The sequence below is a fragment of the Numenius arquata genome, chromosome 27 (assembly GCF_964106895.1).
Source record: "Numenius arquata chromosome 27, bNumArq3.hap1.1, whole genome shotgun sequence".
NCBI classification, from domain to species: domain Eukaryota; kingdom Metazoa; phylum Chordata; class Aves; order Charadriiformes; family Scolopacidae; genus Numenius; species Numenius arquata.
Genome location: NC_133602.1, coordinates 2,177,026 through 2,190,825, shown reverse-complemented (window position 1 = coordinate 2,190,825; position 13,800 = coordinate 2,177,026). Strand labels below are relative to the sequence as shown.

Below are 13,800 nucleotides of genomic sequence, written 5' to 3'. Positions count from 1 at the left end.
ATTTAACAAATCCCCTCCCCTAAACGGCAGCTCCCGGGGAGAGGAGCATCCTGGAATTTATCCAACAGGCAAGTTCCAGTCATCCCAACTGTGAGAAGTCGAACACGCCTCCAGCTTACAGCCGCGGGCCCGCATGGGTTTATTTTATGACAGTCTACAGAGGTTTCATATTCTTAAACCAATGCTGCACACTTTGTTAGAACAATTAAAAATAGGCACAAGTCATTGACAAGCAGCTGCAAATTTAACTGGTAAACAAGTAAACAGCTGGGTTTGGATGGCAACATGCAGGGACAGTGACAAAAAAACCTCAGAGGCACAAACTGCCTTCAAAACCCAAGGCTTCTGAAGTCTCTTTCCATAGGTACCTGGCTCAGAAGGAAATTGAGGAAAATATTTACTTTGGATACAGTAAATTTTAAGCCAAATCTAACTCGATCCTAAGATCACACCAGCTCCTGTACTGTTTGAAATGCAGTTACGAGTAACTGGCTCAGCAGGTGAATATCCGAGCAATTAGCAAGGCTGTTTCTTATCAGAAAATCCCCTTTACAGGATTGCTGCACAGGCTGAATCCCAGCCAGAAGCAGCTCCGAGACCTTTGACCGATCACAGCGCAGACACTGCCTGCGCTCCATGCCCCCCCACGGCACCGCAGCCTCTCCAGGGCTCTGCTCTGCCAAACCCCTCTCTGTCTCCCCAAGCCCCCCAGAGCAGCCCAGCCTTGCCCTGTGCCTCACGCTGCTGGGCGTTCCAGCCGCTCGAACACCACACACCGCCCTGGACGCTATTTCCACGAGCAACGCGTTTATCTAGGAAATGCAATTGCTGTGAGAGCCGGAGCTCGGCGGTGAACTAGAAGCCGCTGGTTACAAGGGATGTGGAGGAAAATACAGTCGTGGCAGAGCTTTGCCTCAGCAACGCACAATCGTATCATCCTCCTTTCTAAAGGATTTTCCAACAGCTGTTTTGGCCAGATTTCAACGGAGAGGGGTCTCTCAAGGCAGGGAAGGACCCTTCCGTGCGCTCGGCCGGTGCCAAAGCCAGAGAAGCACCTTAATGTGGAGCAGCCACATTCCACAGAACAGAGCCCGTGTCCAGCTCATCCATCAACGCTCAGGGCTAATAATGAGGAAAGAAATGAGCTAATGCATAATATTCTGAACTGATACTTAGAGCCCCAACTCTACAAAGAGTCGAGTCAGCTTCAGCCAAAACAGGACGCTGGGAGGATACGTTTGGTCAGCGGCAGTTTGGAAGGATCTGATATTTGCAGGCTTTTTACTGGGCTGTAACAGAACTTGCGTCTCTGCCGTCTCTGTCACAAAACAACTGACATCCCGCACACGGGGCAGAAGGTTCCTCCTAACCAAGTGCTCACTTGTTCTCTGAGCTGACTTTGGCTCACTCAAGACAGGCACCTTCATGACAGCAGTCAGAGAATCATAGAATGGTCAAACTTAACTCCCCAGAGAACAAACAGCAAAAAGACCCTTAAAAGCACAGCCTGGGCAGCAGCACACAGACCAATCAGCGCATCGCTGAGAAGCAAATGTTTGGGGCCAGAGACACAAAACCACGCTACTCAAACAGAAAGGAACCACAGCTGACAGATAACTGCCCTTTAACACAGGTCACTCAGCCCTCGTGGGGAAAGAGAAGTTATTTCACTCTCAGGGCACTGTGAAAGCTTACACAGGCACCACTGTGCTGTGGTCCAAGTGCCTGGATTCAAAAGGAATAGGAAATAAATGATTTATGGCATTTTTCCCTCTACTCCTTTGGGCCCTGCTGGCCACCCTCGTATTCTGTGCGAGGCTATGGAGAGCAGCGTGAAGAAGCCAGGACACAACCCCATGTTACGTGCTACTTGTGGAACCAGTCGGTCATTTTGGCTCTTGTTAGATAGACCTTACCCCACGTCTCATCTCCAAACATGCAGTTACACTGAACCAGGCCTCACCAGATTCACAGGACCCAATCCTACCGTGTCCGGGTTGCCCTCCAGCAGCACGTTGATGGCTCTGTTGACATCCCCGTTGCAGTCGTGCAGAGCAATCACACACTCATCCTGGTTCTTGCCTGTGATGTCGATCAGCTGCAGAGAAGACAACACCATGGTCAGCGTGTTCCAAACCAAGAAGGCATCAAAATCTCTACGGATTTCTTAGGAGGCAAGCTGAATCCCAAAGGAGAAATATTACAAAGAAATGGCAGGGTTTGGGAGTCTCCCCGGCCTCCTTGGCTTAATTACACCCCCTCAATAAGAAGTAACCGAGGGTGGGAATTTCTGAGTTACAACCTCCTTTCCTCAGGGTAACAGTGTTCCCTGCGTTCCAGGGAACAAGGCCATCCAAGGAAATTCAGGGAGCAGCCAACTGTGTCCCTCTCACCCCCGCCATGGGGGGGGATCTTGCCTTCCCATCAGGGTTCACCCTCACTTTCCACACTCACTTGTTTCACCTTCTCCTCAAAGTCAGCGTCATTGTGGTCCGAAATCATCTGTGCAAGTCGAATCTGTTCTGCAGTGGCCTAAAGAAATGGAATGTAGAGAGAGAACACGGTTAGAGAGACGCATTTCCAACAAACCTTCCTCCAGACGCCACATCACTTCCCTGAGAGCTCTGGAAAGGAATCAACATGATGAAGAGGAGGCGCAAATAAGGGTCAGAAAGAGGAAAGCTTCAGAGAGACAGTCAGATGGAAGAGGAGTGAGCAAGGGGAGTGTGGAAGAAGGGGACGTACCGCTGGATGGCCTCGCGGCCCTGGGTGAGCAAGAATCACCTAAACTGTGTCTATTTTGGGGCAGACCTTACCACCACCAGAACAGCGAGACCCATCGCAGGCGGCTCCTCAGCCACTCGCGCTCATTAACGTGAAGGAGGAATGGTCAGATGGAAATGAAAACAAATCTCAGCCCCAGCTGCCACTCAGAGGCACCGACACGGAAACCCCACCATTAGTGGCCACCCAATTAACCAGGCTCTGCCAGCAGCGCCCTGCGGCAGGCGGGAAGTTCGTTAGGCCGAGCCCAGCCGTTAGCGTGGGGCTGGGCAGGAGCGCCAGGTCTCCACCTCCAAGCCAACCGGTTTCCATGGACGCTGCCCTTACCTGCGGCCGCTGCTTGTGCTGTGTCTGGCTCTGTGTCTGTGTCTGCTCCCAGTTCCCCCGGGCTCGGTTAGTGCCCACCGATGTCATCATTTACAGTATATACAAATAACAGTATTTACAAGGTAGAACTCTGTGGTGGGTCAGGGGAGAAGAGAGAACAGACTGTTAGAAACCAAAAACAAAAGGCAGCACCAAGACTGAACGATCGCATAGACAAGGCGGGCAGTGAAGCTGTTGTGGGCCCCCACCCTCCCCACCGCTTCCCCAAAAGCCCCTGCGGGCAGCCCACCATCTTCACGCGCACCCAAGACAAAAAGGCCACCTGTACTTCTCTGGGTTTCTCCACCGCTACCATGGTGGAGGCTCCACATGAAGCATCACCTGCATCCAGGGGGGAGCAACCGGGACCCGGGAGCAGAATTGCTCAGAGTAAAGGGTTGAGCAACTCACTGCTAAAATGCAAGTGTGTGAGCGGGCAGGGATGTGCCATGACCGGGGCCATAAGAGGCTACGGAGATCAACTGGAGCAAGGAACGCTTGAAAAAAGCTCTGAAGGAACTTCTCTTTGAGAGGAGAACACCTCAGAGCCTCAGACACATCAGCTACTTCCCCTTCTCCTTTCTTGCCTTCAAAGCAGGGCAGGGGAAGCAAAAACTCGCCAGCAATAAGTGGTGCCACAGGTTTGTGGGACATTATTTTAAAAAAATGCTGCCCTTGTGGAACCCCCAATTTTTGCTTGCTTCAATTATTCCCCCGAACTGGAAATGATAAGTTTTCTACCAAGTATTCTAGATTAAAAAAAAAACCAAAAAAGTAAACTAGATGTCAACGAGGAATAAGAGCCAGTAACGTTGCTGGGTAACTGCCTGAGGTAAAAAAATCCCAGTAAGAGTTCAGGCCATAGGGCGTCCGAAGCAAGTGGGGTTTTATAACTTCACACCGGGCTTTGGGGGAAGAGCCCGACCCAGCGGGTTACAAGCAGATCAGCACCGAGTGGTTTTACCCTGCCTGTCATCTCCCGGGCACACGGAACGCCAGGCACGGCACGAGGCAGGACTTGCTATTTCTGAGTGCCCAAAAACCCAATAATCGCAAACTTCACATTTTCAGATTTCATTAACAAGACTGTGACGCCGTCCTCCAAAGCAGCAGGGGCTGCTCCGGGTGCTGCAGGTGGACGCTTGGGAGAGGGGAAGGAGCCACAGGGAGAGTGTAAGAGCGGGGAGGGAAAGCCGAGCGAGAAAACCCGACCCGCAGGATGTGATCTGAAACGTCGCCTGCGAACGCCAACGCGGCAGCACAGAGCGAGACCCAGCACACGAAGCGGGGAGAGCTCAAAGCAGCGTTAGCAAACAGCCCTGGGAGAACCGGGGAGTCTCCTGGTAAAGTCCGCACGGGGAGAGCTTGACCAGGCTGAGACCCTTCCCTGAGAGCACGGAGATCCCAAGGTTACCTCCACGCAGGGGCTCGATGCACATCCCACCGCTCCCATCAGCGTAGACAACTTTTCAAATGCAATTGCTCGCGCTGCTTCCCACAAAACCTCCAAAGTTTGCCCTTTGGGGCACCCGTGCCTCGCGGCAACTTCCAAACACAAGTTTTCCAGCCACACAGCGCCAAGGTTTCTCATCGGGAACCAATCCCAGCTACCTGCCTGGTCACCGGGAGCCCCCGAGGTGCACGGGACACCAAGCAGATTTAAGGAAGAGCAGCACCAAGCCTGGACTTCACCCAGGGCAGATGAGACAAAGCCTCCCAGGGGCTGCACAGCCACCCCTCCCACGCTCCACACAGGCTTCTTCCCCACGGTATTTATTTTCGCTCTCCACTGCTAGGTCTCTTCCAGTTGTAAGTGTTTCACGCACAAACAAGTTGTCATATTAAACCAATTTGGCAGCAGAACGGCAGGCCCAGAGGGAAGCAATCCTGCGCGTTTGCAGTAACTTAATCTGCAATTTCAATAGGATACAGTTCCAGCGTCTGCTGCCCCGAACCTTTGTGCAGCGGCTGGGCATTGTTCAACAGCTGCCACGCTCTGCCCAGCTGCAGCGCTGCCACCAGGAAATCAGAGTTATTTTTCTTTAATGTACAAAAAAAAAAAAACCAAACCCAAAAACCCACAAGAAAAACATCTATTATAGAAATACGAGCCAGGCCCTGGCCTCGCCGAGCACCGGGCATCCCCACACAACACCCCAGGCGCTGCATCGAGGGAAGAGGACTCGGCTGCTGGTAATTTATTCCTCAATCGTGTAACTTCCATACGGCTCACAGGCAACATTTAACTGCAAACCTTGGGTTATCCTGACCCCGCGCAGAAGTGATGATAATATGAATTTACCGGCTCAAAGCAGTCTTCATCAAAAGTGCTTTACCTCCTTTTTAGAAAAAAAAAAAACAAACACAAAAAAGAGCAAACCTAAATATATTCACCAAGAGGGATGTAATAAGAAAGGGCGACTCCAGCCAAAGGAAATGGTGGCTGATCCACACCAGAGAACCAGCGTTAAACCGGGCCAGCGCTTATGTTTCAAGACAACAGGAAAGCGATGGATTCATAGAGAGGATTTAGGGGAAATGAGAAGCTTCACAGCTACAGTTACAATATCTTTTCGTCAAAGAAGCTGCAAGTAAACGTGACGCGCTCTGCTGTTACCCCTTTTTCTTTCCAGACTACACCGCAACTCGCCTTCCATGGCCAGAGAGGAGAGTTCTTGGCTACACAAAACATGAAGCGCGGAGTCTCCGGAAAAAGAGGTGATACAGAAATGTAACGAACTGTTCATTTTATTAGGAAATTTCAGGTAAGTTACAGTTTCAGAACAAGGATCTGTTGGTCACATCCGCTATCCCCGGCCGTGTCAGACCTGCCAGCTGATGCTGGGCGAGTCCCGGCACATCCCAGCCTCAGTTTCCCTTATCTGTTAACACAGAAAATTGGTATTTCCATCCCCCTCTGATAAACCTTAATTAATGCGTGCAAAAGGCTCCGAAGCTCCAAAGGAAAAGACCCCAGAGAGCAAAGCATTTGGAAAGATTTTCCCTGTGATGAAGGAGCACCCGAAGGAGCCCGACACGGGGGGCTGGTTTATCAGAGTTTTCCTCCGGAGCCAACACACTGCGGCTGCGAACCCAGCCACTCCCACAAGATTTTGGGGGGATGCCCCCGGATACGCCATCAGAGCCCCCGGGTCGGTGCTGCCGCCCAGGAGCGCGCAGGCAGAGCCCCCCCGCACCGGCGGGGAGACCGGCGCCGCGCACGGGACCCCGCCGGGACCGCTCCGGGACCCCGGCATCGCCCGGGGATCCGCGGTGGGGCCTGTCCCGCACACAGGGACCGAGCTCGGTAACAACCCCCGGAGCGCCGCCGAAGGCCGGGCGCCCGGCGTTAGGCGAGGAGCCCCAAGAGCGCGGCGGGCGCGGCGCGGCCCCCATTGTTACCGCCGGCAGCGGCGGGGCCGGGCGGGCCCCGGGAGCAGGGCAGGGCCCGGTCCCGCGGCCCAGCAGGCCCGGCGGCCCAGCCCGCGGCGCACAATGGGGGCGGGAGGGAACCGGAGGGAGCTGGAGAGAGCCGGCGGGGCCGGGCGGGAGCCCCCGCGGCGGCGCGGCGCCAGGCCGGGCCCGCACCCGGGAGGCGGGCGAGCGCGGGCCGCTTCCGCCCTCATGGCCGCGGCCGCCATTCCACCACCACCACCACCACCCCCACCCCCCCCCCCACTCCGCCCGCCTCCCGCCCGCCCTCACCTGCGGCGGCCGCGCGTTACGCCAGCCCCCGGCTGCGGCCCGGCCCACTAGGCCGCGCGGGGCCCGGCGGCGGCGGCGGGGCGCGGCGGCCGCCCCCGGAGCGGCGCGGTGGGGCCGAAGTGGGGGGGGCGAAGGGGCCGAGGGGGAACCGGGGGGCGCTCGGTGAGGGCGGAAGGGGGGCGGAAAGGGGGGCCGGGATTTAAAGGGGCCGCGCGCGGTTACCGGAGCCGCCGCCGCCGCCGCGCAGCAACTTTACCTGGGTCTCACCACACTGACAACTACCAGCGGCGCCCGCCCCCATCACGTGACGAGGGCGCGGGGGCGGGGCCAGCCCGGCTTCACCCACGTGACGCGCGCGAGGCGGGGAAGGGCGGCAGGGCAGGGGGCGCTCTTCTGCCGGCACACGCGTAGTGACGCGCCGCGGTCACGTGAGAGCTGCTCCTCTCCCTGGTCACGTGGTGGGGGCGCGGAGCGGCTTCGGCGGTCCGCCATGTTGTGCGGCCCCGGGCCGGGCCGGGGATGGCGGGGGCCGGCAGCAACTGGCTCTCCGGGGTCAACGTGGTGCTGGTGATGGCCTATGGCAGCCTGGTGAGGCGGGGAGGGCCCGGGGGACGGGGGCGGGCCTGGGGTGTCTGCGGGGCTCCCGTGGAACCGAGCCTGGGGTGTCTGTGGGGCCCCTGTGAGGCCCATCCCGGGGTGTTTGTGGGGTGTCTGTGGGGCTCCGTGAAGCTCATCCCGGCGTGTCCGTGGGGCTCCTGTGAGGCCCATCCCGGCCTGTGCGTGGGGCTTCCGTGGGGTTGGGGCCGGGGTGTCCGTGGGGCTCCTGTGGGGCCCATCCCAGCGTGTCTGTGGGGCCCATCCCGGGGTGTAGGTAAAGCTCCAGTGAGACACGACCCAGGGTGTCCGTGGGGAGCTCGGAGCTCTCAGGGCTGGGCCGAAGGGCCCGTGTGGTCCTGGTGCCTGTGGGGCGAGGAGAGGACGTGAGTAGGAGCCTCTGTGGAGGCTGAGGTGTGGGGGGGGCTGGCCCGGGTGTCTGTGGGGCTCTGGAGGGGCTGCACAGGGACCCCTGAGCTTCTTGGGTTTGGGGGGGTCTGTGGGGCTCGGTGGCTGCTCGGCCTGGAGTGTCTGGGGGGTTGGGTGTCAGCAGGGTCATCCCCAGCGTGCCTGACACCCGTCCCTGCTGTGACACTCCAGGTCTTCGTGCTGCTGTTCATCTTCGTGAAACGCCAGATCATGCGCTTCGCCATGAAGTCCCGCCGTGGCCCCCATGTGCCCGTGGGACAGCACGCCCCCAAGGTGGGTATGCGGAGCCCTCCCTCCCCTGTGCACACAGACCCGTCCGTGCCTGGGGGGGCAGGCAGGGTCCTGTTTCAGACCTTTCCAGGAGCTGCCACCTTGGTGTGGTGCTGGGCATCTGGATGGGGAGCGGGTTTATTTCAGAGGGGCCCTGGATATGAGTGTCGTTGTCCTTGTGACCCCCCAAACAAAGCGAGTGCTCTGTAAATGGCTCTTTTTTCCCTCCGCTGTGCAGGATTTAAAGGAAGAAATTGACATTCGACTGTCAAGGGTGCAAGACATCAAGTACGAGCCCCAGCTGTTAGCTGAGGATGACAGCAGGCTTCTGCAGCTGGAGACACAAGGTACTGTCTCTTGCGGCCATCAGAGACACTGTCCAGTGCTTGTCCCACTACCGCCGGTCGTTTTCCTGGGGCTGAGCTGTGTTGCTGGCCTCTCTTGGCATCACAGCGTCACGTTTGAGGGTGGCAGAGCCCTGGAACAAACTGCCCAGGGAGGTGGTGGAGCCTCCGTCTCTGGAGACATTCAAAACCCGCCTGGACAAGTTCCTGTGCAACCTGGTCTAGGCAGACCTGCTCTGGCAGAGGGTTGGACTAGATCTCCAGAGGTCCCTTCCAACCCCACATCATTCTGTGATTCTGTTTGGTGAGCTGACATGAGATGGTGTCTCCGCGCCTGTCAGCTTTCCCTACCTCCCTCCTGCTGCCGAGCTGTGCAGAGCTCTCAGTTTGGGTTTTCTCTTTGCCAGGCTGCTATAACTATCTGTACAGGATGAAGGCGCTGGATGCGATCAGGACGTCTGGTAAGGGAGCAGAGGGCAGGAGTGGGAGGGCGAGGGCGGAGAGATAGCGTGTGCAGAGGAAATAAGGGTGCGGTTGTCAGCCAGAGCCTCACGAAGGGCTCAAGGTCATCGTTTGGGAATAGCAGTCACTTGTCCCGCCCGGAGCTGAGGTTCCGCTCTGCTCATGCGTTGGGAGCAGTCAGGAGATAACGGTGACAAATTTAATTACCCGCCAACTTCTGACGTCTGCGGGTGAACACGTGCGTTTTCACCCGCGCCTCAGCCAGTTGTGTTGTGCCTTTTTATTTTGCAGAAATCCCCTTTCAAGCAGAGGTCCGGTACCCGAAGTCTTTGATAGGGAGGAACTTCTGTGCCTATCTGCTGGAGCTGCGGAATTCCAGCTCCTTCAAAGGCATCCGCAAAGCCTTGATTGACACCTTGCTGGATGGCTACGAGAGCGCCCGCTACGGCACGGGGGTAAGTGCTGGTGCCGCGTCACCCTGTCAGCACCGCGTCAACCCCTGCAGCAGAGCAGGGGCTGCTCCCGCACTCCTGCCTGACAGCTGGACTGAGGTCACCCTCTAACCTCGGCTGGGTTTCCCACACTCTTTTCTGTTTGTGTCCAGGTCTTTGGGAAACCGGAATATCTTAAGTACCAGGATGCTCTGAACGAGCTGGCAAACCTGTAAGTGTTACTGCCCGGGGTGTGGCTGGGGGGCAGCAGTGGCTTCCTGGGCCCCAGCAGCCCTTTGTGGAGGTGTGAACAGAGACGGGTTTGGGGGGCAAAACCCAGCTTCTGAGATGTGGGCTGTTTATGCCTGTCTGTCCTTCCAGGTTTATTTCCTCCTTACAACCCCTCTGTTCATGTGTTTTTGGGTTTGTTACTTGGTGACAGTCACGCTCCTGCTTGAGCCAGGGACCTCGTGCGGGCTCTAGGCCTGGCACCTGCAGAAGCGCCAGCCTTGGTTTTCAAAACCGCCATTGTCCTGGGGGCAGATCTGCCTCATGTCTGGCAGAGGGATGCGGTGGACGAGCTGCTGTGACGGTGCCTCTCCTGTCCCTGCAGGACCAAGGCCCGGGGAGGCAGCAGCCAGCGGCAGCACCAGTCGGCAGCCAAGGACCTCACCCTCTCCCCCGAGGTCTCCAACCCCGCCACCATCCAGGTCACCTACCTGCCTTCTAGCCAGAAGAGCAAACGTGCCAAACACTTCCTGGAGCTGAAGAGCTTCAAGGACAACTACAACACGCTGGAGAGCACCCTGTGAGCCGCGCGGGGAAGCACTGCTCCGGCAGCCTGCCGCCAGCAGAGCCCCTTTGCTGGGCGCAGCCGGTGTCCTGGGTGGCTTTGGCCGCAGTTCGGCGTGTGGGCAGTGGTGGGAGGAAGCGGCTGCTCTCTCAGGTCTCCCTCTTGCACGGTGTCGGAGACCATCACTCGGCAGCGGCTCCGTTTCGGCTGGCGGAGCTCGGCTTTTGCCAGGAGCCCGTTTGGAAGCCGCGCGCCCGCCTGTGGGACCCGGGGGGGTCAGCCCTGCGACCTCCTCCACAGCAGGCCTGGGACACGCTTCAGGCTTTGAGTCCGGTAACGCCTTGGAGCCCTGGCCCTGTGAATAAACTGATCAGCTTTAGCTTATTTATAAAAGACATCGATCCCAGCGCCCTCTTCCATCTGCCCCCTTTCCCCATCACGGCCGGCAGGGGCTGATGCCGTTTGTCCGTCCTGCCTGTGGGTCTCAGGCTCTGGAGCCGCTCGTCTGTTCTTTCCAAAGGGTGAACGCTCTTCTTTTCCCTGTGGTGCCGTGCCCAGCCTGCCCGTGTGTCCGGGCCACGCACGAGGGGGCCTGGACCGAGTGTAAATAGTTCGGTGGCCAGTTCTCGGCCACCGTGGCTGCGGTGCCTCTTTGGGCTGCGGTTTCTACTCTTTTCTCCTGCAACCGGGCATTTGGGGACGCCTTGGGCAGACAAATACCAGCTTCGAACGCCCTGTCTGTCCTGCCAAGGGGGTGTTTCCTCCCACTCTCACCAGCGCCTGTGTGTCAGCGGCTGCCGAGCCCCCGTGGGCGAAAGCTCGTGGCCCCCGACTTGCCGTCTGCGTCCTGCCAGGCCGACGGCAACGCCCGCTGCTCACCAGTCACCGCAGCGTGTACCGCTTGGGGCCGGGACCCCTGCCCCTTGTCTGGGCCTCTGCACTCTTTTTAATTGCTGTTTAATAAAATGACAGTTACCCCGAGGCCGGTGCGTGCTGTCCTCTGACTGCGGGGAGCTCTTCCCTGCCGCACCCAGGGCTGTGTCCATCTCTGTGCCGCTGCCACGGTAACTGGGATGCTGTTAGTCCCTGTGCCGCTACCACGGTAACCGGGATGCTGTTGATGGCGTGGCCGGTGCAGAGGGCAGTTGCGGGGTCCCTGTGGCACGGCCAAGCAGCCAGAGCCCCTTGGTGTGGCAGGAGGAGGTGGGACGGGGTGGGGGAGTGGTTCTCCTGGGTCTCCTGGCAGCATGTTGGGGATGGTGGGGCACGATGTCCCCCTCGTGTGGGTTAAACCCTGGGCCCCCCCAAACACGTTGCTTTGGTTGCAGGTCCTGGTGAAGAGCAGCGCCTGCGTGAGGCTGATGGAGAGGTAGAGCTGGCAGAGGGGGCCCTGGGGACTGAACCCCCTGTGCTGGGGGGCAGCAGGCGAGGGGGGAGCCTTGGTACCCCATCCTCTCCCATGTCCCCACAGCTCTGGGCAGGTGGCCGTTGAGTACGCGGGATGCTGGGAGAGGATCTGGGCTGTGGTGCTGCGGCAGCGCGTGGTGTCGGAGATGCGGCTCGCTGGCAAGGAGCAGACAGTGGTGAGGCCAGGCGTGGGGCCGGGGGGCACCCAGTCCTGTGCCGCCGGGGTTGGGTGCCCCCCTTGTCCCGCTCCGGAACCGTATCCTGTGGGACCAGCCTGGGGACAGTGGGGCTCAGCACCGGCTCCTGTTCCGGCAGGTCCGACGGGCTGCCCTGCTCCGGCTCCTCCAGGACGAGCACCAGCAGCACCAGCGGGAGCTGCACCAGCTCGGGAAAGCCTTCTACATGGAACGGCTCTGAGCACCCAGCCTGGTGGGCTCAGCACCCACCTGGTGGCCTTGGCACGGGCCTGGCGTCACTCAGCTTCAAATAAAACATGTTGAGCAAGACGGGGACTGTGTCTGCTGGGTGCTGGGACATGGGACAGCCCCGGGCGGAGGCAGAGGGAAGGGGCAGCCCGGCACAATCCCTGCGGTTGGGATCCAGATGACGTTGTCTGCGACCCTACACGTGCCAGATCCTGCACACACGGGCCCGGCTGTGGTCACGCCAGGAGATGGCAGCATGGCCAGCGTGCTACATGGCTGCATCCCACTCCGGCACGGGTCTCATGTCGGCCGCATGCTCCTGTCCCTCTTGTCACGGTGCTCCCGGCCGAGTGGCACAGCCCTGCAGCAGCGGGGAGAGGAGCCCGGCCGGGTGCGATACTCCCTGGCCCCGCTCACTGTTCAGGCACCCCTGAACCCCCGCCTGCTCCCTGACCGGGGGGGCCCTGTCCCCCCCTGCCATCCCTGCTGCCTGCGCCCGACCTTGGTGTCTCCCGGCCCCGGGGCCCATCAGCGCCTGCCCTGGCTCTGCTTATTGACAGGGCTGGGGGCCGCCGGGCTGGCACCCCCCGCCCACGGCCCTTCATTAGCTTGGCTGTCGGGATGCATCACATCAGCCGCCACTGCACGCGCGCTCCCAGAACCCTGCTGCCGCCACATGTGTCCCCACCGTCCCCACTGCCACCCTCCCTGCCTGGCCCTGCTGCCCCACTGCCACCCCTATGGGGCCAGAGCCCCATGTCCCCCCGCCAGCCCAGGCAGGCAGCAGGGCAGGGGCTGTGCGCCTGTCCCCCCAAGGCACTCGGGACTCCCACTTGCCCCATGTCCTGCCCCATTGGCCCCCCAAAGCTTGGGCCCCCGCAGAGCCCCCAGTGCCATTGCCAAGGTCGATGTGTCCCGCTGCGGCAAAGCACCAGTATGGTGTGGGGAGACCTGTGGCCCCAGCACCACAAGAGACCCCGTGTGCCCTCCTGGCTGCAGGCCACCAGCCAGGTCCCAACGGCCACCCCAGAATGGGTCTGGGGGCCCTTCTTTGTCACCCAGCTATGCCCAGTGTGGAACCCCATGAAGGATGGGGCAGGGTGACAGTGGTCGCCTCCTCCGGCCACCCCTGTGCATGGGGTGTCCCAGTGGCTCCCCCAAAGCAAGGGGACAGGGACACAGCCCCCCAGTGCTGGCCGGGGCTTGTCCTTGGGCAGGGTCACGCGCAGCCCCCTCGGTGGCGCAGAGCCCGCTGGGACGGGCCCGGCTCCCCAGTATCGACGGCCCCGCTAATGACGGCGGCGTGTGACTGGGGGCAGGAGCAGGCGGCGCGGGGCCATCGACCCGTATCGACCGGCAGCGCTCAGCGACAAGGGCGCGGGGGTCTGCGGAGGGGGTAGGGGGACGTCGATGGGTGGTAATTAATGGGAACGAGGCCACGTGCGTGGGGCCAGGGCGTTTGCCGGCCGCATCCCCCCGCTGGGTGCAGCTGAGCGCGGTTATAAATGGTGGCTGGGCAGCCCCTGAGCCAGACCGCTGAGGAGCCCCCCAAGCTGGCCCAGGTAAGGCAGTGACGGACGTGGGGTCCCCTTGGCACTGGGAGCGCAGGGACGGGTGGGCAGCGCTGCCCTGCCGTGCCATGCCATGCCAGTCCATGTCATGCCATGGCGTGCCATGCCGTGTCGTGCCAGGAGCACTGCTCTGCTCTGGCTTCGTCCCCACTGCAGGATGGCTCCTGCTTGGGTACCAGATCCCAGAGCATCCCAATGCCGGCGTAGCTGCCCAGGCGG

The 13,800-nt window shown here is 59.8% G+C and overlaps 2 protein-coding genes across 6 annotated transcripts in view; one reads left to right on the top strand and one right to left on the bottom strand.

Annotated features, from left to right (window-relative positions):
- Nucleotides 1-3,241, bottom strand: part of UBAP2L (ubiquitin associated protein 2 like) — a 28,095-nt gene extending 24,854 nt beyond the window's left edge. For 2 of the 4 annotated variants that reach the window (XM_074164623.1, XM_074164625.1), the window contains exons 1-3: nucleotides 3,112-3,241; nucleotides 2,455-2,532; nucleotides 1,988-2,098 (exon numbers count right to left, since the gene is read on the bottom strand). In XM_074164623.1, coding sequence (XP_074020724.1) covers nucleotides 1,988-2,098; nucleotides 2,455-2,532; nucleotides 3,112-3,201 — 279 coding nt within the window. In that variant the 5' untranslated portion in view covers nucleotides 3,202-3,241. The remainder of the gene's footprint in view (nucleotides 1-1,987; nucleotides 2,099-2,454; nucleotides 2,533-3,111) is intronic. The other 2 variants (XM_074164622.1, XM_074164624.1) reach the window with 1 other exon arrangement.
- Nucleotides 3,242-7,318: 4,077 nt separating this feature from the next.
- Nucleotides 7,319-11,158, top strand: LTAP1 (lipid transport auxiliary protein 1). 2 transcript variants are annotated; one of them, XM_074164535.1, is made up of 7 exons: nucleotides 7,319-7,443; nucleotides 8,050-8,151; nucleotides 8,387-8,495; nucleotides 8,900-8,953; nucleotides 9,246-9,409; nucleotides 9,559-9,617; nucleotides 9,999-11,158. In XM_074164535.1, the coding sequence occupies exons 1-7, from the start codon at nucleotides 7,375-7,377 to the stop codon at nucleotides 10,195-10,197; spliced, it is 756 nt and encodes a 251-aa protein (XP_074020636.1). In that variant the 5' UTR covers nucleotides 7,319-7,374; the 3' UTR covers nucleotides 10,198-11,158. The 2 variants fall into 2 exon arrangements, with proteins under 2 accessions (XP_074020636.1, XP_074020637.1); XM_074164536.1 differs by lacking the exon at nucleotides 8,900-8,953 and adding an exon at nucleotides 9,012-9,020 and having other exon boundaries at nucleotides 7,390-7,443; nucleotides 9,999-11,152.
- The last annotated feature ends 2,642 nt before the right edge of the window (nucleotides 11,159-13,800 follow it).

Excerpts from the sequence above, each read along its gene's own strand:
- LTAP1 (XM_074164535.1), top strand. The coding sequence starts at position 7,375 with ATGGCGGGGGCCGGCAGCAACTGGCTCTCCGGGGTCAACGTGGTGCTG. Across the intron at positions 7,444-8,049 it reads TGATGGCCTATGGCAGCCTG|GTCTTCGTGCTGCTGTTCAT; the intron begins GTGAGGCGGGGA and ends GTGACACTCCAG. Across the intron at positions 9,618-9,998 it reads CTGAACGAGCTGGCAAACCT|GACCAAGGCCCGGGGAGGCA; the intron begins GTAAGTGTTACT and ends CTGTCCCTGCAG.